The 26,989-nt window shown below is 57.1% G+C and overlaps 1 protein-coding gene across 1 annotated transcript in view; it reads left to right on the top strand.

Moving 5' to 3' along the window:
- Positions 1 to 1,102: 1,102 nt before the first annotated feature.
- Positions 1,103 to 26,989, top strand: part of LOC122391740 (rho GTPase-activating protein 32-like) — a gene marked incomplete at its 3' end in the record, with an annotated part of 146,115 nt that continues 120,228 nt past the window's right edge. Inside the window, exons 1-2 of the mRNA XM_043385959.1 lie at positions 1,103 to 1,245; positions 23,936 to 24,044. Coding sequence (XP_043241894.1) covers positions 23,941 to 24,044 — 104 coding nt within the window. The remainder of the gene's footprint in view (positions 1,246 to 23,935; positions 24,045 to 26,989) is intronic.

Raw genomic sequence — 26,989 nt, 5'->3', positions numbered from 1 at the left:
GTTAGGTTAGGTATATGGCAGGTGACGAGTTAACAAAAATACAAATATATTCATCTTGAATTACTATGTTTAAGAACCTGCGTTTCAAAAATCCCATGAAAAACGCTTGAAAGAAATGATCGGTTGCGAGTCACTTTGATGTAGTTGATGCTGACTGATGCTGACGAGGCACACGAACACTCGCTAGTCGAGTTCATTGCACTCGTAGGCGAATATGGCGCACAAAGGAATTTCACGCATTGTGATGTGTGGGATGCGAGAGGTGGGCAGCTGTGATTGATCGTCGGGAATTTTATGCATTTATCGAGTTATTTTGCTCTATAGTTGTAATTCACCTTTAAATTAATGTGAACAAGAATAAGCTTGCTTTTGTGATTGGTACCTCGTTTCGGTAGGTTGGCTTCACTGACCTCGGAAATAGATGAGCATTACCGTGACTTCAACTTGCCCTCCAGATCAGCGCAGCTAAAGCTTGGGAGGTTTTTAGCCTTGACTTGGATTAAATTACACTGAAGTGTTCATGTTCTGTAATTAAAGTGATCATCCCATCCTAACATTAGTTTTGAGTTGAGATTGGCAAGTTGGGGACCCTGGCTTGCACTTACCGGTTTCAGTTTGGGCACCCACCCCACAGCATCAAGAACTGCTTTAATTCAGAGATATTTAATTTCAAAATTGCAGTTTTCAGATTGTAAGGGGGATCTGAATGCCCTCTTAGAATTTGTGATGTCAGCGGAGGCCTAACTTTTCAAATTTTATGCTATAACTATCAGTAAAATGTGGTGGTAACTGGTATATGCTGCTTTGCTTGCAATATCTGCCGCACTTTAGTTTAAGGATGCCAAATTATTGCTTCCAAATGATATCGTAGGAACAGCGCAGGTCCCAAAAAGTGAACAAAAGTAAAAGTAATATCTTGAAAACCAGTATATTTTTTGGTGAAATTTGGTAGATTTCATTGTTGATCTTTTTGAACCAGGGGACATCACTTATATTCTAATTCCATTAACTTGTTTGAAGGTGGGAGGGTTCCTTTAACCTTACTCGAAGGCCGGGGCCTTATTTTGAACTATATCTGATAACTTACCTTCATTACAGTTACCTATCAAGGCAATAACCAGGCTGAACTGTAATTCTGATAAAATCATTGACAAATGCTCATCATGACAATTCATGGTGATAATATTTGAACTCCGAAGGGAAGACTGCTTAGATAACTTTCTGCACAGGACAGCTCTGAATAAGGTGAGTTGGTGTGTTGGGTAGGGGAGAGTGGGGCCAGTTGAACCACTTTTTATATATTGACATGCACAGGAGATCTAGTTGTCATATCGAAAAATGCACAATGCCATGAAAAAAATATGCTCTTTTGGCTTTATTTTAAGATATGTAAAATTATGTTTCAAACATATTTTGCTGCCAAACGCATGCTTATAAAACAGCTCTACGCCCGTTTCAAATGACCCCGATGCGAGGGTCAATTGAACCAGCCCATGGGGTCAATTGCACCTATCCTTAACAATGGGATGTTTTCCTCTTTAAGGCCACTTTCTTAAGGAGATATTTTGTCCGGTTTACTTTTCCAAATGCTACATTCAATAGGTCGTTGGAAAGCTAAAAGTGCAAAGTTCCTCATAATAGGTGACATAAAGTACATAGACCATGGTAAAATGGGCGGATGAGAAAAATGAGAAATATCTCAGGCTATAGTGTGCTTTCAAGCAAACGGCTGGAGAAAAGGGGTCAAAAATTGAGCTCTATTAAACTACTATTTCAGTTTAAAAGCTCATTTCAAAGGTGGACTATTTCCTTTAATGTTTACAGCCCCTGAACAATAACCATTGCAAAGGTCACCGGGGTCCATTGAAACGGCCTGTGGCCCTGTTTCAACTGACCCTCAGAGAAGCGTTTCAATTGACCCCATCCGCTCCCGCCATCTCGCACGCGCCGTAAAGCACATGTCAAACGAGCTGGAGGGACGGCATCATGCTGAATGAGGGGCCAAATAAAGTGTTATTCCGGAGCCAGGAGTTCTTCTTTCAGCAAACAAAGGTATATGAGATATCACAAAATATTCATAAAAACGATTTGTCCCAAACGCCCCTCAAAAACACAAAAACAAGTGTCAAATCAAAATTACCGTCCGTTTGCCGACCAAACGCCGTTGACAAAGGAAGTGGTCGAGCGCGGATGCGCAGTGGTGTCGGCAACGCCATATGTTGCATACTGTTGAAAATAAAGCCATGTTTCATCTGACCCCGTGTTTCAACTGGCCCCGCTCTCCCCTACCTAGTTGTAAAGCAGGTGTCACACTTGCTTTTTTGCAACCAAGGAGACGCACTATACCCAGACATACTTTCTTATCAAACCAAACTTAATCAAACCTAACTTAACCTTACCTACAACCTACATACTAAAACATACCACCTAAACCTGAAACCTACAACCTAACCTACAGCACCTGTCTCCCTGGTTGAGAAAAGTGTGATGCCTGCTTTACTGCTACTGAGTTGAGTGTTGATAAATGTTTTTAATGTAACCACAGGAACAATACAAAGCTATTGCATTGATTAACAAAGAGTGACAAAGTACAGGTCTCGCGAGATTAAGCGGTAGGTTTTGCACTTTTACATTTCCGGTTATATCTCAGAAACTAATCGATCTACGATGAAGCCATTTTACACGATCATGGCCGGCTTGTTACCCAACAAGTCGATCGCATCTTCAACACTTAAAAGCTTAAGACGACGAAGATATAGCCTGAAGTACACTAAATTTTCTAGGTGCAAAACCTACCGCTACAACCCGCGAGACCTGTACATACATAGTTAGTGAAGTGTAGCAAAGAGCTGCTGCTGGGTAGTGCCCCTAAAATGCTGCCCATGGTCTCAGTTGTTGATCTGACTGACTGGCCTGAATTGTTTTCCACATGCTCTCAAGCAAGGGCACTGTTGAATATCTAGATAGAGTATGTAGGTACCTATTCATTGTAAATTGATGCCATTGTTAAAGGTAGACTGCCACCTTTTTTCCACAAAACGGTTTTCACTAGAGCTGAGCCACCTATGTCCCAGACTGAAGTCGGTTTTCCGAAATTCGAACCCGTTTGCGAGAAATCGGAGACCAAAGTTCAGTTTGATGCCATTTTTTTAGTCCAAGAAAACCGACATCTCTACTGTTTATCGATAACTTTGAAACATGAATTTTCTTATCTTTTGATAAATATATGTCAAAACTTTGATTGTTTCGAGATCAGAGAAGAATTTTGGAGTGTCAAAATAAAAGTTAAACCTATATATTCAGTAGTTCATTTTTTCCAAAAAAGTGTGGGAAATGGGGTTTAACATGGGCCAGACCCATTCCAAATGAGCCATGATTTTTAAATGTTTTACGAACTTAAATGCAAAATAAATTAAACATGGCCAATTTCTTATGAAATCATATATTAGTAAATCATAGAATACCTTACTTTTTCAAATAAAATGTAATAATCTTATGACCTTGAAGTCTAGTGATGTGTAAACATTGTCGCTAGACATTAACCGATTGATAATTGTATGATAATCGACAATTTTTTTTCGCGATTCACGTGATGATACTTTGTCAGGTGAATTCTAAAATTTTGTTTTGTCCAGGGAATAAATCATAGGCCGATCTGAGAAAACTTTTTGAAGGTGGCAGTCTTCCTTTAAGGTAAATTTAGACCCTTTTATGCAACTGGAGCCTGGCCCTGACCTTTTTTTTTTTACTGATTCTGCTTTTATTTGTAGATTTTCCTCCAGGGACCCATGCCATTTGGTCATGAATGAGGAAGCAGGTGGGAGGGTGATTAGTGGTAACTAGCTTAGGCACATGCTGAAATGTTGCTAAAAAGCAAAATTACATGCAGAAACTGGAATCTGGGAGCATCATAAAATCACATGGGTTTCCATGCTTGGGTTGTTGCAATAGTATGTACTTAAATTTCACCAGTCTCTTTGTTAGGTAGGTATGTCTCTTTGTCAATGTTAAGTGTTAAGTTATTTCAAATTTCACATAGGTGCCTATATGGAAACATCTTTAACAATAATGGCGCCGATGGCCAATGTACCTAGTCCAAGCGCCCAAAAACCCCTTAACAATAATAAATAATGTTGTGAATGGCTTGCTTTTTAATGACTCTTGGCCAGTGTCCCTGCAGTGTACAGTGAACAAATGCTTTAATTTGTTGTCTATATTGGTAGCAGGTGTGTGGGTTGTGACCCAAACTTTACAAAAAGGAAACTATTTTAAACATTAGAGTTATTAAACAATGTCCAAGCCTTTCATTGTGCTTATTGACCAGTAGGCAATAACTCTCAGTCCCTTGTTGCTATGTAGTTCTGGCCAAGTCTTGCAGTGGCAGTTGTCATACCAGTGTTAAGTTCTGAAATCATCAACGTATTTGATTAGTAGGAGAAATTGACATGGAAAGGGAAGCAGTTAGCAGACATTTGCTCACGCTCCACTTTTCATTAATGGAGAGTACATGGTACGCATAGAATGGGGAGCTCCCTGCCTGGAAGAATGCTTGATAATTGTATGGTACCTTCTTGTGCGCCCAGAAAGTCCTCGTATTATTTTCCCTGGACATTTTGTGGGCGTTGTTGATTGTCCTGGTAGGCTCCGGGTTTGCTGGCTGCCAAGTGCCATGTCCCGTCACTGACCAGGTCTCGGGGCGGTGGCTGTGGTCGGTCGGAGGCGTCCCATGTCCCGTCACTGGCCAGGGCTCGGGGCGGTGGCTGTGGTCGGTCGGAGGCGTGCCATGTCCCGTCACTGACCAGGTCTCGGGCGGTGGCTGTGGTCGGTCGGAGGCGTGCCATGTCCCGTCACTGACCAGGGCTCGGGGCGGTGGCTGTCGGGGGGGGGGGGGGGGGGGGCTGACCGGCCGTGGTTCCGCGCGGCGTCTGTCCCGGGAGGCGTTGACTTTGACCGTGCCACCACGTCAGGGAACGCCAGGCTTTTGGTGATTTCCAGGCTGAATGTGTGGTGTTGACTGAGGTTCTTACAGAGTCCACTTCCCCGGTGCCTTTAAATCGTGTGTCATTGCTGACTCAGTGGATATGGGTACCTCTGCTTATCTTGTATAACTATGTGCCGGGCTCTTCAGCTGCAGCTCATACTAAAGTGCCTACTTATTTGCATGTTAAATCCACCATAAGTATTCACCATATCATACACAAATATTGGGAGTGTCTGTGGTCAGGTATGATGGCTCAGTTACCTTCGCTACACTTGACTGAGGCGTCTAACCCCAGTGTCTGGGTGCGCCCGGCACGGTCCTGCGTCTGCCACACGGGGCTCTTGGCGTCACGGCTGTGTCGTGGCCCACAGGCGTCACCTCGCGGCTCCAGCACGGCGGGGTGATGCCGCGGGCTGTGCTGCCGCTCGTGCCCTCCGTCTGTGGCCGATCGGCTGACCCGCGAGGTGGTCGGCGGCCGGTCCGTCGTCCTCGGACCGCCAGCTCCGTCCCCGGACTGAGTAATCCTGCCCGGACTGAGCGGTGGTCCCTCAGCTGATAATTTGGCTGACCATTGTGCCTGGCTGCTTGGGCTGGCCCGTTGGTCGGTCTGTCTGTGGCTGTTTCGTCTGTCTGTAGGTCCGTCCGTGGATGTCTGCTGGCTGTTAGGTCTGTCTGTAGGTCTGACCGTCGGTCTGTCTGCTGGCTGTTAGGTCTGTCTGTAGGCCTGTCCTTGGAGGTGTGCTGGCTGTAGTCGGCGGTCGGTCGGTCGGTAGTGTAGGTCGGCCGCTCCGTCGGCGGTGACGCGGCCGCCGTTTTCCGAGCTGGTCCCGTCCCCTCCCCGTCCGCCGGTGTCGGCGACTCCCCCTCCCCGTCCGTCGGTGTCGGCGACTCCCCCTCCCCAGCAGACAGTCACCGCGGAGTAAACACATCAAGGCGTTCGGCCGCGCGGCTCCGACCCGACACGACGGCGTCAGAGTGCTGCGGGCGGTGGACGGAAGCCATTCCAACGGTATTCACTGCGTGCCCACCATCCAACACGGGTGGAACACTCACGGGGGGTTGAGGAGCGCGCTGTTCCGTGTCTGTGGCGCTGCTCACGGACTAGCCGTTCGTCGCAGGCGTCTACCGTGTAGCGATTCGTCTTGTGCCGTTCGTTTGCAAGTGTGGCTAGTTGCAATCAATTGCCTGTGGTCTCTGGCAGGCCGAAACATGTATAGGTTTTGTACTTGAACAAATCGACCCATTTGTCCAGGGCTGTTCCCAATCTGTCGAATATTGAGCGGGACGAGCCCGGATATTCTCAGTTTTGGAGCGCCACCTTGCAAACAGCGCGCCTTGTCGCTATGTTTTGTGCACACGGAATGGCCGCAGTGCTTCCGCTGACCCCAGCTGTGTGGACCGGCTCATTACAGTGCAGTGCGGTAAAACTGTGAGCCGAATCCCGGCCAAAACAATGGGCCCGCTGAGGACGTCCTGTGCGCGGTGCGGCGTCGCTTGCAGGCCGCCCGGCCCACGCCGGCCCGCGGGCGTGCTCTGTATGTCATCGCCCGTTTGCGAGGCGGCGACTGGGTAACAAGCCTGTTCTTTGTAAGCAGCCGAGTCACCGGCGGCGGCGCAGACACCCCGGGCAGAGCGCCAGAGGGGCTGCACGCAGCACCGCCAGCGGCGCGCTGAACCGGGCGACCGGGGTCTGGGTTTACCAGTGAACGCCGCTGCATATAAGCTGACACGGGAAGATTGTCAGCATGGATAATTCTCTTGCTGCGTTTACCAAATTCGAATAAGTGTTCCTCTCATATGTTTCGGAGAAGTGTGACAAGGTTGGGTCATGGGCTTTCCGGTTTTCCGGTAACGGTATCTAATTAATATCCTAAAAGTGTTTGGTTTCTATTGTTACCTGTATGTGTTCACTGGATTGGTTTGCCGCCTACCATCGCCGGCTCTTTTCCCGTCATTCAGAAATCGGTGAGCTTGAGCTGATGTCGGCTGGCCATTTGCCGGCTGCTGCCACCATTATTCGTGTTTCTAACAGGGATCGCCGTCGATGAGCTCTGTAAACACAGCGTCCACACGCCGGCCGCGAACGGTGGGTGTGCCGGCCGCGTACGGTGGGTGTGCACCAGGTCGGGGCGTGCCTGCCGCGTACGGCGGGTGTGCACCAGGTCGGGGCGTGCCTGCCGCGTACGGCGGGTGTGCACCAGGTCAGGGGCGTGCCTGCCGCGTACGGTGGGTGTGCACCAGGTCAGGGGCGTGTCTGCCGCGAACGGTGGTGTGCACCAGGTCGGGGCGTGTCTGCCGCGAACGGTGGGTGTCGGCGCGCGGTGCGGCGCCTTTGGCACGGGCCGGCGGGCGGCGGCGGCGCGCGCCCGCGTCGGCCGCCCGTTAGGTGCCGGTTTTTGTGCCGGCACTGCACGGCCTCCGGAGGCCGGCGCCGATGTGTGCCGCTCTGAAGGACACGTCACCGCCGCGCCGGCCGTCTAGCGGCCAGGGCCTGCGCCTCGGTCGGCTGTTTGACACGGGAGCTCGATCAGGGGCGGGTCGCCCGGTCGGCACCTCACGCTGTGCTGCGATACGGCAGCAGCCAGCAACCCTCGTATCCGAGCCGTGTTTCGCAGCCGCATGCTCTCCACTCCGGTGCGTTCCGTCACGGCTCTGAGGAAATTCGACATACCGGTGGGAGGCTTCACCTGATCCGAATCCCATTCCAATGCTGTTTGAATTGATGTTGTCCAGACCAGTTGACGAAGATTGTGAGTCTCGCTGCGCATATTTTGGGCCGCGTCTTGGCTGGATTGTGACACTTCCCTCAAGGATTGGATAATAAATAATAATATCGGAAATTCCTCTTTGTTGGTATAATTTTGTTATAACGAATGGTGACTTGTGACTTTTCGACGGTTGAGCAAGGTGGTTCGCTGAGTGGACTTTTCCTCTTTCGCATATGGTTTTGCTGAACAGCAGACGCCACTGCACTGCCCCCTGCCGGTGCCGAGCGGCTGCGTTGTCTTTCAAGTGCTCATGCTCTTGCTCATTCTGCATGGTCCAGCCGTTACCTTCCCCAGATTTTCAGTCTCTTTTTCTCGCTGTTCCCTATCTGCCGAGCGCCGACTGGCGTGTGGAGTTTCTCTATCTCTGTGGACGGTGGAGCGACTGTGCCGCCGGTGAGACCCGCCCGGTCCGCCGCCGCCGCTCGGTCCGCCCCGCCGCCGCCAGTGCCGAGCGTGGCGTGGCGGCGGCAGCACGCGACGGGCGAGCGCGGCCGGTGTCCGTGTGCAGGACGGCAGGACGGCGACTGTGCAAGTGCGGTGGCCAGGGACGGCTCGTGTGCAGTGCGACGGCTGTGGTGTCCGGGAAGTACGCCGCTGATATGGTGATGTCGGGGTGAGGCGCGCACCCGCTCTGGTGACTGGCTGAGTCCGCTCGGTGCCCGGTGGCCGGGCCCGCGGCCCAGCCGGTCGGCTCGGTGCGGCCGCGCAGCCGCCGAGTCGGTGCCGACGCGCCGCCGACGACAGCGACGCGCTGTGACCGGCGGGCGGCGGCCGCGCGCACAGCGGCGGCGGCGGCGCTATTTCTGTGAGACGCAGCGCGCCCGGCCGGGTGACGCCGGTGACATCGACAGCGGCTGAGGTCGGCGGCCGGCGAGCCCCACCCGCCGCGGCGCGGACACCCAGCAGGTAACTGAACCTCGCCTATCGGCCGATCCGGCGGCAGCAGGCTGGCTGCCGGCCGGGTCGCCGCGCGGACGACCCATGCGGGCCGGCCCAGGGCTGATAGGGGTAGGAAGGGCGATATCGCCGACTACCGGCCTCCTGTCGGTGCTGTCGGAATTTACCCGTCTGTTCAACGTGCTGTGCTGTGGTGCTGTTCCTCGATGACAGATTTGTCCTGCTAGTTGTGCTGTTAATGCTGATGCTCTTTGCTGTTAAACCAATTCCAATGACAGCGGTGGCTCGATAAGCACCTGTTTCGCATTCCAGCGTGCTCTTGATTTGGCTTCCTACCATTTTTGACCGCCGGGGACGGGTATCACTGATGGCACACGAGGCTGCCGGCACGCGAGGCCGTTTCCTCCTACCCCTCCGCTGCCGGCTGCCGGGCCGGCCGGCCGGGTGGCTCATGCAATGCAGAGCTCTGTGGGCCGCCGCTGGCGCTGCCTGCGGGCGGACAGCTGCACTGTGCTCACAGTGACTGTGTGCCGGCAGCTGCTCTGCCCGTGGCTGCGCACGCCGAACTCGGCTGCGGACGGTGCCGGGGCGGGATGGCTCACTAGTCACTAGTCTTCCTGGACCATGGAGGCTGTCAGCTATGCCTCCCACCGGCTGACCGCCGCGCCGGCGGAACTCGCCCGTCCCTGACCGCGCCGCCGGCCGTGACGGCCTCACCTGACCGGCGATGGCGCCCGACCAGAGTTATCACCGGTACGCCATTTACAGCTGCGGCGCCGGCCGGGCGGGCACAATGTCGGCTGCAGCGGGCAGCCGCCGGGCCGGGCAGCTGGCTGGCCGGGGTGGGCCGAAGGCCGCCCTGTGACTGGGTACACTGAAGGACGGTGGGGGAGGAAGGTGAGGGCTGCTAGAGCCACCGGTCAACGGTCGGGACCGCTCATAGGAGGCGATTGCTGACTTATGAGGACGGTGTCAGGCCGCCAGTGATTCTGGCTTTGGGAGGTGGTGATGGATTTACTGTCGACGGTCGATTGGCCTGCTCTGCGACACTGAAGGTACTGCTGGCTGGCTATATGACGGTGACCAGGACTATCCTGGCAGGTGTTTCCGGCAGTGGTGGGCGGGAGCGGCGGCAGACATTGATTAGCTCGGACCCGCCCCGGTCCGGAGGCAGGGATCGCGCCCCGCGCGGCTGAATCAATGGAATCCGGACACCTGCTGTTCAATTATTAACGACAGTCGACACTAAGTGCGGGGCTGGATTTGATTGTATCCGAACAATCATGGGGTGTCTGTTGGATGCCTGAGAGGGTGGTTAGTTTTCTGCAGCCGGTGTCGATCTGTTTTGTCACCATTCTCGTGTTAGGCTGTTGCTCTCGAGCTCTCAGGTATGGCGCTTGACAGTGGCGTTTTAGCGTTCCACTCGCTCATTTTTCGTTTGTGCCACTACCTAACTAGAAAGATTCCCAGCTTTGTTTTCATTGTTCCTTGCCCATCTATACTTACAAGCGACATATAACTACATATAAAGCGTGTATAAAGCGGCTCTGAAGCTTGTCAAGCGATTGGGCGCGGACAGGTGCGGGGACGACGCGACACTGGGCCACCTCCGGGGAGTGTCGTTTGTCCCGTTTGTCGATCTAAATGCAGATGCTCTGACTCATGCCGGCCGGCCTGGGCCGAGCGGCGTCCGCGTCACATGTCGTCCGGCCAGAGTCCGTCCGGGATTCCTATCTCGGCCGATTATGATGTCCGTCCGTCCGTCCGTCCGTCCGTCCGTCCGTCCGTCGGTCCGTCCGTCCGGTCTGGGACTGGCGGGTGGCGGTGTGGGCGGCTGCGACTGTGCCGGCGGGTCGCACAGCGCACTGCTCCCGCCGCGCCCCTGAGGCCGGCAGACCGACACCCCTATGGCCGACAGACTGCCGTGTTGCGGACAGACCGGCTCCACGAGCGGCAGACCGGCCCGTCACGGCAGCGGCACGCCTCCAAATCGGGCCGACGGTACACCTCGCGGCCAGGGGCCGAATCGGGCTGGTCGGAGTTCGAGGAAAGTCTCTGTGCTGTCGATGCGGGCTGATTGTTCCCGATCGGCCGCTGTTGTAGGATGTGTGAGTGGCGAGTCGGCGACCATCTGGGGCGACGAACAGCGCCCTGCCGTGCTCTGGGCGGTGGCTGCGGAGCCCATGTGGCCGGGTATCCGCGCCTGCCGCGCAGCTGCGCAGCAGACGAGGCTGTCGCCGTCACCCGGAGCTGAGCTGCGGTGGGGACATCGGCCTTATTAGGGCCAATTCACTCAGTTAGCCGCTCGGGGGCTGTCCGACTGCGAGATCACGTCTCACTTTCAGCCATCTGACGGCACTGCCCTGTGCAGTTGATGGCCTGCGGTCTGGGACGTGCACAGCGCTGCCCTGTGCAGCTGTGCACAGTGCAATGGCCTGCAGTGTGCACTGGAGCGTTGTGTGTGCACGCGGTAGCAGTTTGCGAAGCACGCCACTGGGCTGAATCTCACCGTGGCATTTTTACTTTGTATTCCTTTTCACGCGTGTGACGCTCGGGCGGGCTGTGCTGTGAGCGGCTGCCGGCTGTGGCCAGCCCGGTCACACCGTGGTTGGTACGCACACCGCCAGCGCGGGCGGGTTGTCGGCCGGCCGGTGGGAGCCGCGGCCCTGGAATGTGGCCGTGCGCCGCCGCCGCGCCGGTGACCCGGCCGCCATCGGGGTCACGGGATCGCGCGCGCCGGCCGCGCCGGCCGCCAGACGCAGGATCTGGGCCAGTGCCGGCGGCGGACGAACAGCGCGCGCCGGCGACACTGTCATCGCCGGCCGCCTGCGGACTGTGGGCGCTCTGGACCGGGAAATGGGACTTCCATGGGCTTTGGCTGGGTGCTGATGAACTATTCATCAGTGGTAAATACTGGTATGCAAATGAGTCATTTGTCTGCAGTTGCTCTGCTCGAGCCCATATAATTTCCGAGTTATTTTTATGTAGGCTGGCGCGGCCCGCCGTCTCCGCCGATATTCCTACACACTCGGCCCGCCGTCTCCACCGATATTCCTACACACTCGGCCCGCCGTCTCCGCCGATATTCCTATACACTCGGCCCGACGCCGTCTGGCTTTGTGCCGATGATTTCCCTGGGGGAGGTCTGTACGGCCGTTACGGGTCGGGGACGGCACGTCTGACGTCACCCATAGTGGCGCGTCTGCCGGAGACCGGCGAGCAGCACCGCCGTCCCACACTGCCAGACTCGGCTGTTTGGCGGTGACGTGTTGATTGCGGCTCAGCAAAGGCTTACGGCCGGCCGAGGCGGGATGAGCTGGCTCAGAGCGGTGCGGCGCCAGGACGCCGTGACGCTGTGTGTGATAACACCGCGGGTCTGTCCGGGGAGTACCCAGACGGCCTGCTGAGCTCTGTATATCCACCGAGAGCTGATGGCGGTGGGTGTGTGCTGGAGTCTCGGTGGTGACTAGAGATGCCCCAAATTTGCAATTTCATTACCCGCCCCGCCCCGCAGCTACCCCTTGCCCAACCACAACTACCCGCAAGCTGATTTTGGCTGAGCCGAACCCGCAAAAAACCCGCAATCTTAAAAACATACTTTTGCAAGAAAAAAATACAGCTGAGTCAATGCTAGAGCTATATAAACCTTACTTGCTTCATTGCTGTGCAGAAAAAGACAGCCAAACAAATAGTAAGGACTTGAAATTGCTATGCTAAGTCCTCAGGAAGTGCACACTGGATAGTGGAAAATGAATAATGCATCAATACATTTGAAATTCCTTTCTGAAGAGTTCAGTAAAATCTTTCTCTCACCTTACCCTTCAGCATTGGCTGAGGATCAAAATTTCACTCTGGCTCCCTCTCAATGTTAGGCCTCTCACTCTGGAATGATATTGTTATCAAAATGAATGTTGATATAAAAAGATATGCGATTTCCAGTTAAAAATAAATAGTGACACAGTGAATAATGAGTATCCAGTCGATCTACATATCCAGTCGATGTACACATAAAACAAATCTTGCAAAATCCCAGCAAAAACCAACTATAATAACATATATGGCCTTGCAACTAACCACCAATGAACCACGCATTTCTGGAAACATGCGTCAGAAGCGTCACCAACAGCTGATTGCGAGGAATGTTACAGCGACTAAATTATTGCGGCCGTAGTTAGTCGAACTTGTTGCGAAAACACTGTTGTATAATGCATATTCATGTGCCATTCTGATTAAATTATTTTACACAACAGCTAAAGTTTTACAATTCAGAGGTTAATCACCGGTTAAGAAATAAAGAGACAGTAAATGCTAAATTAAATGTAATGATTTTATAGATGGTCTTGGTAATGCTCTCCGGCTGGTCATCTGTCGGCATACAAATGATAAGGACGTAAACAGACAAAAGAAATAAATGCGACCAGCTACGTGGTTTTGTAACATGTATAACTGCTATTTTGAGGCATTCAAAAACCAAGACAGAAAAACTGATTGAAAATTATTGCGTCATCAATGACAGCTTTCCTTCGCCTCAGAGACCAAAATTGACGCAGTCAAATGCCAATCCTTGTCAGAATGTCGGAAGTGCGCCAGTATTGTATTGCGTTATGTTTGGGCCGGCCAGTCCATATTTTGATTTTTTGTAAGGGTAATTGGTGTGTTATTTTCGTAATATAGGGTGGAACAGAACATAGAGTAGGATAGGTAATCAATGAATTTGCATCAAATTTTGTTTAGCTGATAGCTCTTTTTTTATGCCGACCAGACGCAAATAAAGTAACATGTGGCATTTGCTCTGATTTTCAACATCTCATTTAAGTCTGGGTTCTTCCATAATGTATATCTAGTGCACACTGCACAGTGCACATAGACTTCAGTTCAGCTTCCTATAAGTTTGCTTTCAGGGTCTTTTATGTTTTATGGAATGCTTTCATCAGCATTTATTTATGCTTATTAGTAGTTTATTGCTCGTACCCTGGTTTGGTCATTGCCAGACTGTGGATGCTATTGCTGGTTGTTTTCAGTTTTGCATTTGAAATGTGCTTCCTTGGTATATTTTTATATTTGGTTCTGTTTTAAAAGTTGTTTTGATGAATATTGTATTGTTAACCTGAGCAAATGCACTTGGCATTGTGTTTTGCATCTAAAAAAAATAAAAAATTATAGGTTCTTAAGTCTGACCGCCAAATACCCGCCACACGACAAGTTTTGCTTCTCGAACCCGCCAAAAACCCTGCGGGTTTTGAAAACCCGCAGAAAGCGGGTTCGCGGGTTCAAAAAGGGCATCTCTAGTGGTGACAGCAGCACATGGACCGGCTGACGGCTGGACGGACCACCATCGGCCGCCATGTTTCTGACGCCGGCCGGACCGCCGCCAGGACGGCCGAGGGCCGGAGAAATCGGCCGGGTCCGCTCTCGCTCGGATGTCCCCGCGGCAGCCAGCCGTACAGAGGGACGGACGGACGGACGGACGGTCGGACTGCGCCCTCGGCTACGGCGGCGGCTTGATTGGCGTGGCCGTCACGGCGGGTGGAGGCGCTCTCCGTCCCTTCAACCCGCGGCCGTCGCCTGCACGCCGCCCCGACTCGGCACGGTGGAGCCGCTGACAGTATGTGGACGACATCATATAGGCATAGGCAGCGGAACAGGGAGGGCACCGGGACACCGTGCCCCCTTTGATTTTGGCATTTTAGCATTAGCCCTATGGGCGTTGCATGGATAGAATGGGACCAAAAGTCGGCAATGCCCCCCCCCCCCCTTAATTGAAGGTGTTCCGCCGCTACTGCATATGGGGTGTGAAGGGAGATGTGAATAGTGCGGGCAATGTCAGCTGGATATGATCAGTTTTTCCTGGGACTGATAGATATGGCGCTCTGTCGTGATGATTGCTGTGGCCGGATTTTACGTGAGTCGGCTGTCGAAAATATCAATAATCAGTTACTTCGTATGGTGGCGCTCCTGGTCGATTTATTCCCCGGTCAAACAGCGCACGATGAGCGCAGCCCTGTGCTTCACCTAACCTTAGGTCTGGCCGACCTTCCCTTCGACCCATTGCCGGGCCCAGGAATTTCAGCAACCCGCAGCTCCGGCTTCGGCTGCCGCCTGCAGGCCAAACGTCGATGCAAAGTGGCGGCGCGCGGCTCCACTGACTCACCGCGGGAGGAGCGGGGGCGCATATGGCGGCATGGCGCGTGTACGCGGCGGCCATGGGGCTGTCTCGTGCGATGGGTGCTGCCGGACGCCGGTGCACCAGCCCGCTGGCCAGACGCTCTGCTCCTGTACCACCCGGCACCGGATGTCCCGCGGTGCGCAGGAACCACCCGACCCTTTGACCCCACGGATCGATTTCGTCGGCTGATGGTCGCTTTGTTCAGGCTGAGGACTGGAGACTTTAATAGTTCCGGTGGCATCGATGGCAGTATGTATAATGCCATTGCTGCTTCGGACGTGGGTCTACAATCTACATCGTCACCTTCCCAGCGATCCAAGAAGCCTCTGGCGTGTGCTAGCTCCGTCTGTTTATTCCGTGATGGTGAATCAGGGGCTCCAGCGGCTGCGGGTTTCTGGGAATTACAGTGACTGGTAGGTAGGATGATGTGAGCGGGGGTTCACTTGGCGCGTCCGTTCAGCCGCGGTCATGGCGGGCGGGAGAGCGTGTCACCGTTCCGCTGACACATCTGTTATCTCTCCTCGGGGATCGTTCGCTGCTACTGGATGGTCTGCAGAAGTTCACGGCAGGCACTGGTGACGTGTCCATATTCGCTGACTATTGTGCTGGTTGTGCTGGGTTCCAGGCTCCAATGCATTTTCGAGCAACACCTTTTGATGGCGTGCATTTTTCTCGACCAGCGCATTCAGATTTCAGGACTGCAATATGGGAACTCAGGGAAGCCAAGCTAAGATCCTGCTATTCTCTTGGCCACTGGTGGCACACCATCCTTTTCTCTCAAATTTAAGGGGATGTCTGGCTGATTCAGCTGACCCCACTCCCTCGCTCAATCGGCGTCACTCCGGCTGGCTGCATGCGGCTCAGACTCGGCGTTATGGGACATACATCGCACCGAGCGGCCGCCCGATCTTCCAAAAAAGGGGCAGCAAAGCGGCCCATGTGGTGAGCGGCATACGCGATGGCGCCGTCACCGTCCCAGCGTCCGCAGGCGGGCTGTTCGGGAGAACTATGGAGGGTCCCCCTGGCGCACCGGCTGCTGAATACCAATGACGCCCTCACAGTCGCCTCATGGGCCCACAGCCACATTCAGATGAGGGATTGGTGTGGCTTTGGATACTGTCCGAGGCAGGTGGCGCCGTCGGCTGCAAAGTGGTCGCGCGTACAATCGTCCAACCCACAACTGCTGATTGCTGATTGAGATATAGGTCATATCGCAAAGCCCCGGGGCTTCGCTTTGGCCCGCGAGAGCCGCATTCGCTGTTATCCGTGGGATGATACATATTCCACATCCTTTGGCACCGACGCTACCCCGTGGTGATCCTTTTTTCGTGCTTTTTTTCCACTAGTTTTACTGCGTGTTGTAACTTCAAGTTTTGTAGTTTTCATTTGTCTTCTCATGAAATGTGCAAATGAAGGGAGACTCGTCCCTTTGCTGATAACGAAAAACCCGAAAGCAGATACCGACTTTAACTATCTTCTGAGAGCAACCGTCTCCTTTCAGACCGAAGCGCGGGCTCTTTTCAGGGCCGAGGCTTCTCGCTCACGGCTAATATCACGATGTGGTGAGACTCGGAGATGGGAGTTAACCCGCCGGGTCACGTTATTTACGGACCGCTGGGTCACGGTGTTCACGGGCAGCCGGGTCACGGTATTTACGGGCCGCCGGTTCACGGTATTTACGGGCAGCCGGGTCACGGACCGTGAATGCCGCCGGTGCCGCGCCGTCGCCCACCAAAGCTGAACGGGTGATGCACACAGTCGGCCGCCACAGCCCGGTGAAAGGCCGCTGTGGGGGGCGGCCGCCGCCCTGGCTGGTGGCAGCGCCGGCTCGGGTCGGCTGGGGCGGCGGCGGCGGCAGGTGTCACCGGGTCACTGCTGGTCACGGTGAGTGATTGGACCCGGCGGCGGCGGCACCGAGCTCAGGTCCGCCGGGGAGCTCAGTGGCACCTCCGTGGACCGGCCGATCTCGCCAGCGACTTTCCAGGAGCGCGTCGTGCCGCGCCGTCGGTCGCTGCACCGCGTTTCTCCGTTTTTACTGGGGACTGTGCGTAAGGCCGGCTCATGGCGGCGTCTTTTCCTCGCCTCAGCCTCGAGCTCTCCCCCGGTGCGGACGCCTCCGCCGGCGTGCCGTTAGCCTAAGCGGCATTGTCTGCCTTCTCGTCGGTACCAGTGTCGTCATTTCGGTGTATTCCTCCACTCGGCTGTGCTGTGGCCCTCGTCGGTTTCTGTGCCAGTCACATACCAGATTTCCACGCCGCCTGCCAGACCGGGCGTATGTCGAGCTCTCCATTGTTGACACACACATTTCTTTCAGCTCCGGCCGCCTGCGGGGCTGTGGACCGGCCGCTCCAGCTGCTTAGCTCGGGTGGTGCCGGCCGTGTGCGCTGGTCCGTCAACTCAGGTGTGATACCAGCTGATGCAATCCGGCGGGCTTCCGGCTCCGCGCCTCAGAGCGGTGACCCCTACGACCTTCCGTCGTCCTCGCGCGCCGCTCCGCAGAGCCGCCGCGACGCCGCCGCGACGCCGGGGACACTGCGTGGGCGATGGAGCGTGTCACGCGATGGCCCGTCACTTTGTCACGGGAAACGCCGACGCCCGACCGCAGCCGGGTGGGGCTCGGCGACGGAGCAGAGAATACGCCGCGGACGGAGCGGAGACGGAGCGAGGACGCTGCCTAACGAACTGTGCCCGGCAGACCGCAGACGGCTGGTTTGGTAGAAAAGGCCCTGGCATAGCTTAGACCTCCTTCCGGCTCTGACAGAACTACGACGGGGGGACAACGACGCTACCGGGCATGTTTATCGAGCAACTGTCGTGTTAACGGGATTCTGTCTTATCTAATAATGACCATGAATGCCTCTATTGAACTTGCCCTCACTTTTTATTATCTCAGCTACCTGGACTGCATCTGGTTTGAGACGTCAGGTCGGGTCAGTGGCGGGGACAGCCGGCTGCAGGTGGCAGTGCGGCCCGCCGTGGCTCGGCCGGCGCGCCTCTGCGGCCGCCGTGTGCCGTCACCAGTCCGCGCCGCCGTCGTGGCGTCAGTGGAGCATGTGGCAGCCCAACTGTGGCGAGTTTCCCGCCGACGACGGACTCGCTTTTACTCGCCGCCGATTTCTACCTGCATTGTGTTTTGTTGCAGGCCTGTTTTACCTGGCTGGGCTGGGCTGGGCTTTCGCCGGCGGCCGGTGAATGCGTCGTTTGGTGGAGAGTACCCGAGTGGCCGCCGACGATAAACACACCGCGCCGGAGGGGGGGGGGACTCGCTGTGACGTCCGTCACGGCCGGTCACGGTGGCCGCTCGCGGGAAAACGTGACGCCGGCGTCGAGTGTACTCCGGTGCCGTCATTCAGGGCGCCGCGCCGCTGCGTCTGGGCGGCCGGCGGCACGGGGCGCCGCGGGCCGTTCAGCCGGGCGGCGCTCCCGGCGGAGAGATACACAGTGCACACTGACCCGTGTGCTGGTCAGGTCAGCGGCCTCCCTGCACGGGCTGGTGACCGCTGTGGTGCAGCTGGTGCCGCGGGTCGCGCCAGGTGCGGTATGGCTCAGTGTTCCATTTTTCAGACTTTTTGGTGGCAAATTACACCTAATGGGGAAAATACTTTCATCCCTAAAATACGAATGACCGACTTAGCGTCCTCTCTGAAAAAAGTTTCATGTATTTCCAACAGCCAGTTTACATGTCACTTGACAGGTTGATGCACCCACATTTTTGTTTCACAACCTGTCAAGATTCTGACATGAAATCCTGGTTTATCAGTTGGCATACAAATTGGCATTATACCATTTTGCAAATACACTTTGGTTATTTATTTCCTTTTTTCTCATCCTACGATTTTTTTTTCTCCGTCAGCACACCCATCCAAAATCCAATTTTAGAACACTGGTATGGCTCCCCATTGTTCACTGCCGGCCAAGGTCACACCCCGTGGACCATCTGGGTCAGCCGCGCCCGGCTGCAGTGACGGCCGTCAGCGGCGTCTTCCAGCGGGCGCGTCTCGTGTGCTCACCCCGCGGGCAGGTTCCCATCGGGCGCCTTTGTCACCGAGCGGCGGCCGGCCGTCGGCGGCGCCGGCGGCCGAAACGTGTGAACGTCGCCGCTCGGTAGCGGGCGAGGAGTGCGCCGTCCGCGACCGCACGTGACCGCCGCGGGGGCAGGGCCGCCGTCTCCGTCCGTGCCGCGGGCTCCGAGCAGCGCCGGTCTGCACCGGAGCAGCGACAGGGGCCGGTCTGAACTGCCCTCCCTCCCGGTCACAGCGGGTCCGGGCTCCGGCGGATCCGGGCTGCCGGCTGGGTAATGGGTGCGGACTGCGGATGACTGACACGGCCGGCAGGGGCTTTCCAGTACCACCCCCTCACTTCCCCGGCGCTGCCCGGCTCAGTGCAGCGGCCAACAGCTGGTGTTTGTTTGTTTTCCGTTCGAGCTGGCATGCAGTGAGGCACTGGGCTGCCTCCTGTTGCAGCCTACAGTACAGTGGTTATGGAGCTGGCGGAGGAATGGCGCCAGTCTCCTCCGCCAGCTCCTCCGTCTCCCCCTGAGTTCGCGGGCGGGACAGTGGGCTCGGATCGTCCGGCATGTCCATGCGTATGAGGGATATGGCATGTTGTCAGTTTTGACTGCTAGCTGGAACTAAAGTTGGAATGATATTTGCGGAAGCCAGCTAGTGGAGCTCCAAGATTGTCGCATATGAGAAGGCTGCTAGCGAAGTTGCTCTTCTCTCGCGGGCCACAGGCAGGGGTCGGCCCGGCCGTGTGTCCCGAGGGACGGGGCGACGCTGCAGTGACTGATCTGTTGACATTACCGACATGTGTCGGTGGACGTCACGGCGCATACCGGGCTCAGGACAGCGACTACCGTGCACAGATACCGCGTTCGTGACACGAGTTTTACACGCGCCGGGCGACAGCTACCCGTGTCTTGTCTTGCTGTGACGGAGAGATTAAATATTGTCTCTCTGCCGCCGCGCTGCCCCGGTCACGGGGTCCGGTCCGGCCCGGCCAGCAGCGCGCTGAGAGACGCCCGCCGCCTCTATTGATCGTCTGACGCCGCCGACTGGTGACGTCAGGGGTCGCGCCCGGAGCGGCCCGCGGTCCACAGTTAACACCCACAGCTCCATCTCCTCCCCGACGGGACCACGCCCCGGTTACTGGCGCCCGGAGCGCCCGCGGTCCACAGTTAACACCCACAGCTCCATCTCCTCCCCGAGAGGACCGGCTGCCCCCGGGAGCGGCCAGCAGTTCACAGTTAACACCCACAGCTCCATCTCCTCCCCGAGGGGACCACACCCCGGTTACTGGCGCCCGGAGCGGCCCGCGGTCCACAGTTCACACCCACAGCTCCATCTCCTCCCCGAGAGGACCGGCTGCCCCCGGGAGCGGCCAGCAGTTCACAGTTAACACCCACAGCTCCATCTCCTCCCCGAGGGGACCACACCCCGGTTACTGGCGCCCGGAGCGGCCCGCGGTCCACAGTTCACACCCACAGCTCCATCTCCTCCCCGACGGGACCACGCCCCGGTTACTGCCGCCCGGAGCGGCCCGCGGTCCACAGTTAACACCCACAGCTCCATCTCCTCCCCGAGAGGACCGGCTGCCCCCGGGAGCGGCCAGCAGTTCACAGTTAACACCCACAGCTCCATCTCCTCCCCGACGGGACCACACTCCGGTTACTGGCGCCCGGAGTGGCCAGCCGTTCACACACCGGGTCTCCAGCTCCTCCCCGAGAGGACCACACCCCCAGTATCCTTCAGTGACTTCTGTGTTTTGGCCAAGGTAGGAGCACATATTGAATGCTCATTGCTCATGCTACGTTTCGTTGTGTGCGGTATTTCGGGGTTCCATGAATATAACTACATGCATGCCTACTCATCGCGCGTTCCACCCCTATCACCTCTTTATTTTGGATAAGGGTTTCAACTTATCGATAACTCCTGACTTTCATCGAGACCATGACCATTCCTAACAAAAAGTAGGTAGTTTGATTGGTTTTGGTGTCTAGGATCGCCGAGTCACCACTCACCATCCTGTCCAGTGCCGGTGGCTGTCACGGGTGCCGCCGACTCGTTCCCGTGTGGGGGCGTCACGCCGGGTGTCTAGTCACCCTTTCGGAGGCTGTGGACGGATGCCGCCCGAATTAGACCGGGGCGGGGGGGGGGGGGGCGGCAGACGGCGGGCACTGCTCGTCTGTCGTCTGTTGGTGACGGCGGGAACCCGTCGCCATGCGGCCGGGAGCCGGCGCGGCGGTACGCGCTGCCGACCGCTGTAACCGCCCCGCACCGCCGGCTCTGGGGACGCGCTCACCGCCGTCAAACGCTAACCTGCGGCGTATGTGGCTATTGGGCGGCTCTGTGGGTAGCGGGCAGCGGTGCTTGTGGGTTCCCTGCTGGGTCACACAGCAGGCGCCGGGCCGGCTCGGCCGCAGCAGCAGTGCCCGCCGTGCGAAGGTCGTGTTGGGCCGCGGACGTGTCGAGTGGCCGGCGGCGGCGCTCGCGCACGGCAGCGTGTAACGGTAGCTGCCCGATCACGTACCGGCCGTGATACGCCGTACACTGTGCAGGTGCCGAGTGCCGCACATACGGCCGATCCGGGCCTGCGTGTGACTCGGCACGCTGCGGCCGGTTGCAGCGGCTGTGAAAGGCGGCTTAGCTTTTCCACCTTGTGCATTTGGATGGCATTTGGATGAACAATAATCGTCACGAAATGAAACACAATTGTTGTCTTGCACATCATTCGCACAGTAGCACGGAGTCGTCTTCACGTTGTAATGGTGTTCCACTCAGCACTAAGTCAGCTGCGCCGAGCTGCCGCGGCCTTCCCGGGCCGCAGGGGGTCGCCGGACGGCTGCCCTCGGGACAGCGGTGTTGAGGTGCGTGCCGTCCCCGGTTAGTGCCGGTCCGGCCGGCTCCGGTGTTCATGTGATGGTCGGCAGGGCGTGAAACGGACACCTCTAACACCGCTTTGTTCTGGACCGAGACACGCCACCCGACCATGCGGTTAAAGTGCCGCGGCGGACAGTGGAGCGGACAGTGGAGCGGAGAGGCTGCCGCCGTGTCCCCACCCGCGCTCCTCCCAGGGATCCTCTGGGAACGGCTCGGGATCCTCCGGGAGCGGCTCGGGGTCCCCGTAGAACGGCTCGGGATCCCCTGGGCACGGCTCGGGATCATCTGGAAACGGCTCGGGGTCCCCGTGGAACGACTCGGGATTCTTTGGGAACTGCTCGGGATCCTCTGGGCACGACTGGGGGTCCTCTGGCAATGGTTCAGCCGTCCGTCCTATCTCCCCGGTGCTAGCTCCGTCCGCCCCCCCCCCCGGTCCCGTCCGTCCTGTCTCCCCGGTGCTGGCTCCGTCCGGTCCGCCCGGTCCCGCGCAGTCCCCCGGTCTCCTCGTGGCTCCCTCGGAACACCATCTGCCCGGATGCTGAGCGCAGTCGCCTAAGGCAGCCCCGGCGCTTCCGGCGCCGGTCGCCGGTGAAGCGTTATGCGCCTGCCTCCTTATCGCTTCCTCCCCAGGGACAGGGCGTCGGAGTCTGCCCGCCGCTGGAGGTGCTCTAGGGGACGGCACACTGCGGCCGACCCCCGTTCGCTCCACCCGCGCGGCCTGACACTCAGCACGACTGAATTCCTGCCCTTCTGTCCTGCTCTCCTCTGTGGTCGCCGTTTGATGAGCCTGGACTGTAATCTTGGCGGTTACAGGACGAAGCGTCGACGACATGCGAGACGGCGTAAAGCGACGAGGAAATGCTGTTTATCGGTGTAAAACTGATAAACAAATGGTGTTTATCTTTCCCGGGAAGATAAAGTCGGTTTACGGCGGCGAAGTAGTTTGTTGGGTGGCGTCCAAAGTCGAACGCCGCCGAGCTGTGTTGATCCACCGGGTGATACTTCAGAACTGTTGCTCAAACAATGACGCATCGCCGTATAGTGAGCCGCCGGCGCGGGCTGGCGGCGCCACGCCCGGCCATTGGGAGCCGACCCTGGCAGATTCTGTCGGCTGCAGCGCAGCGCAGCTCTGATGGACGACCGAACGGCCCGGCAGTCGGCGGCGTCACGGGCCTCAGCTGGCTCCTTCTGCCGAGCGCACGGCTAAAGTCAATGAATGCGTCGCGTGCGGAAAGCACACGTGAGTCAGCCTGCACTTGGACGGGACGCGGGGCCGCCACAGGGACGGCCGCGGCCGGGACTCGGCCGGGACGGACAATGGACGGTCTGACTTTCCTGCTGGGTGGGGCTGCTCCCCTGTCGGCTCGGCGGGACCCGGCGCGGCTCGGCAGCCGCCGGAGAGCTGTGTTCGGCGCCGTCAGGTCCCGTAGGACTACCGGCTGCCCGGCGCGTGCCTGTCCTTTGTGCGCACTGAGACACCGCCTCCCCCTCTGTGTGCACGGGGAGGCAGGCGCTGGGAGCTGCTGCCGAACTCGGCGGGCGCTGTGGTTCGCCTCCGGCGGGGACTCCGTAGCACATGTAAGGTGCACCGAGGGGGCGGGGATCTCCTGGTCGTGTTCAAACAGCGAAACCAGTACACCCAGCACGAGTTGCCGAGTTATCACAGAGCTCTGCGCGCCTACCCCGTGTGGTCGGTGGGATCGGGGAGCGCCAGGACCGCTGGCACTGTATCGAGTTTCGTTCGACCGGCGGCGGCGCTAGTTCGGCACACAGATCGGCGCCCTGAGCTCCGCACACAGACTGTTGGCTTAGTAAACACTCGAGATTATTATCGGGCGCCAATGTTTTGACACTTGACGTGGCTCTCATGCTAATAGGTCTGGGATTTAACAGATGGATTTACATTGAGGAGCTTCACACATACGTTGCAGGGAAGGGAACACGGGCGTGGTACGGCCCTCCAGCAAAAGAGTGGTTGGTTAGCCTACGTGCTTTTGGTGTAATAACTTTGAATGACAGGGACACTCCTGTAAAATGTCTCAATAGAAATAAGAAGAGGGTTCGTGCACACACTTCGGCAATGGTTTTCAACAGCCATTAGACGTATTCATCAGTGCAGATCGCTTATTGTGATGTTGGCAACCAACCACTAAATACCTGGAGGGCCGTACGTGTCTCCCGCATTGACTTGTGTCTGTGTGACTGAGTGGAAACTAACCCCCACTGTCTGTGTGTCTGTCCACAGGCAGGATGTCGGTGTCGGCGCCGGCCAGCTGGTCCAAGTCGCAGAACCCGTACCGGACGGCTCCGGCGCGGCGGCACCGGCGCCACCTGGTCAGCCTGCGTGATGTCAGGTCAGTGCCGCGACACACGGTAACCCATGCAGTGTAACACCAGTCGGCACCTGGTCAGTCTGCGCGATGTCAGGTCAGTTGAGGTCATGTCAGGTTATTACCGGTCAGGTCAGCTGAGGTCGGATCAGGCCAACTGAGGTCAAGCCAGCTGAGGTCATGTTGTGTCAGTGCCTACTGCCTAGTCAGATGAGCTGAGGTCAGGCCGCGCAGACTGCAGCTCCGTCACCGTATGGGGACCGCTGGCAGCGGCTGACGTCTGTATATCGGCGCCCACGGCCGCTGCGCCGGGCCGTGGTGAGAGGATGTGCCGCGCCACATGGCCCGAGGCTCAACCGCCGAGCCACGCCACAGGACACGGATGTTTGGTCCGTCTCCGGCCAAACAATGGCTAACCGGAGCAGCCCGCCTTAGAAACGCGACCCGGCCGGTGTGGTCAGGGGCATTGTTTGGAGCTGTGAACAATACACAGCACTCGGGTGAGGGGCAAACACTGGATGGCGAGCTTCTGGGCTGGTGTTTCAGAGACAGGCGTGCCGCTCTAATTGCTAGGCGGATGCCATCGATGATCGAGTTGGTTTGCTGAAATGCAGGCTGACCGCGAGTTGCCTGCAGTAGTGTATGTGTTAAGTGTGGGTATTGACGACTGGACCTGTGCTGGCTCAAGGTGGTTTGTGGCAGCCGATACTCAGCCAGGCATGCACAGCTTGTATCGACGGCTGTGGCGAACCTGCTGATCGCTGTCCATACCCACATGCCTCGGGCTCTCCTACGGCCACTGGTCGGCCCAGGCAACAGCTGCATCGGCGCTGTCAGGGCGGGCCTTGCACCCAGGTCCCAGCATCTGAACTGGCTAGGCCGGGTGCCACAGCTAACCTTCATTGCCGCTTAGGAACTGTCTCATTTTGGGAACATTGGCGCCGTTGATGAACATGAGTGCTCACTGCTCTGTATCCACTCTTGTCGCCAAGTCTCGCCTCCGCTCGATGGCTGCTCTCGCCAGCCTCGCTCGCCCGCCACGCACGGACAAACTCTCGGCGGACCATGTTGACCCGCCGCAACCACACAGTGCCGATCGGTCGGTCGTCAGTCGGCCGATCGGTCGCGCTGCCAGCTCTGCCGTCCCTCCCTCTCCGAGTGGTGCGCTCTGACCTTCCGTAATGTATGGCTGCCCAAGCCGGCACGGAGCGGCCGCCGCCAGCCTAATGCGGGGCTGCGTCATCGCACTAGATCGCCACAACTACGCATAGCGAACAACCATCTGGAAAGCGAACGGGATATGCATACCAAAATTAGGGGATAGTACGTATTTGGTGGTAACTGGAACTGTGTGTGGTCAGTACCTTTCACATTTGGTCTGATGTTTAGCTAGTTTCAGTGCCTACTTCTATAGCTGTACACAATTAGTTAGCAGCAGTGGATAGCCTATATCGCCCTGGAGCCTGGCCTGCAGAGTGGGAAAACCCTGGTCATCAGATGGGCTGCGCCCTGGGACGAACCGCTAGTCCGGCCTCGGGTGGACCTCGGCTGGACCAAGAATGACCGCACCGCCCTGGCGCCGGTCACCGGCCTGCACGGACCGGCCGTCCACGCGGAGGGCCTCTGCGGACCGGGCACCCGCGGGCGGGGCTCGGTCCGGCCGCGCGTGGAGCTGAGGAGGTAGTCTCGACTGCACTCGGACCGCATTCAGTCAGATCTCTGAACAAACTTGGATTTGATTCGCAGGGGATTTGACAGAGTTTGTATGGGATTTAGCCCCCACGCTGATACGAAATCCCCAACAAATCCTCTGGCAGTTCCGGCTATCAGTTGGCGGGGTATTCTGTCCACCAGCTCCAGCTATTCTGTCCACCGGCCCGGGCTTTTCTCCGTCCGACTATCGAACAGTCGCCATCAGGGCTGCGGAGTCGGAGTCGGAGTCGGAGTCGGTCGGAGTCGACAATTCTGCCCGGAGTCGGAGTCGGAGTCGGAGCTGGTTTTTGAAAGCCGGAGTCGGAATCGGAGTCGGAGTCGCCGAAAATCCATCGACTCCGCTGCCCTGGTCGCCATAGAACGACGATCTCCACTGAAAGGGCGAGGGCACACGCAGCATCAGACACGCGGGGTCGTGTGGCGGACCTCGGCTCCGGTTTCCGTGGACAGGGCTGCTCCTGTACCGGCGGGCGGCGCGGCGCCTTGTAAACCGGTACCGGCGGCCCTGAGGAGGCGAATAGTCCGTGACCCGGCGGTCGGCGCTCGCGGCGGACGGGGTAGACGGTACCGGCGGCTCTGCAGAGGTGACCGGGTCCGTAACCCGCGGCAGCAGCGGCGCCGTCCATCCCAGGCCGCTATCCCGGGCAGCATACATACACCTGCTTCTGACCGTGGCAATAGTGAGCGAAACGCCACGCTAGCTCATCGCATTACCCAGAGCATACATTGACATCCAGGTGAGCTGTGGGGAAAGCTAAGGGGAGTCGCAAACAAGCGAGGAACTGCTGTCAGGGCGGTACGAAAGTGAGTAATTACGCTATTGCTGGACAAAATCAGCGCTGGCTTGACTCATTGAGGGGCTACTTTTCCTGGATCGACATCAGCGCTGGCCTGTGTGCTGTGATTCAATAAATGCATTAAGCTGAGGAGGGAAAACGCGTCTATCGGGAGCGGTTTCAATTACTCAGTGGGCCGTATCGGAGTGAAATCTGAACGGGCCTGCGGAGAGAGTGGAGAGCGGATCTGCTGGCGGAGCAGATAGAGCGGAGGGCAGCTGCGACAACTGTACTGGCGGCTGGCGGCCGAGTGGCTCCTGCAGTCACTGTTATTTGTGGTGGTAGCTGGCCGCGGCAGACGGGTCAGGTGACAGCCTGATGTGGTGAACGTTCGCCTTTCGCTGTCCACTGTTCAGTGACCGTCTGACTGCTCGGTGACTGTCTGTGCGGCGTGCAGGGATCGCTTGCCCCCATCGCCGA

Source organism: Amphibalanus amphitrite, unplaced genomic scaffold (assembly GCF_019059575.1).
Source record: "Amphibalanus amphitrite isolate SeventyFive unplaced genomic scaffold, NRLGWU_Aamphi_draft 000452F_arrow, whole genome shotgun sequence".
NCBI lineage: Eukaryota > Metazoa > Arthropoda > Thecostraca > Balanomorpha > Balanidae > Amphibalanus > Amphibalanus amphitrite.
Note: the sequence above shows the minus strand (reverse complement) of the source record. Positions and strands in the feature narration are given on the sequence as shown.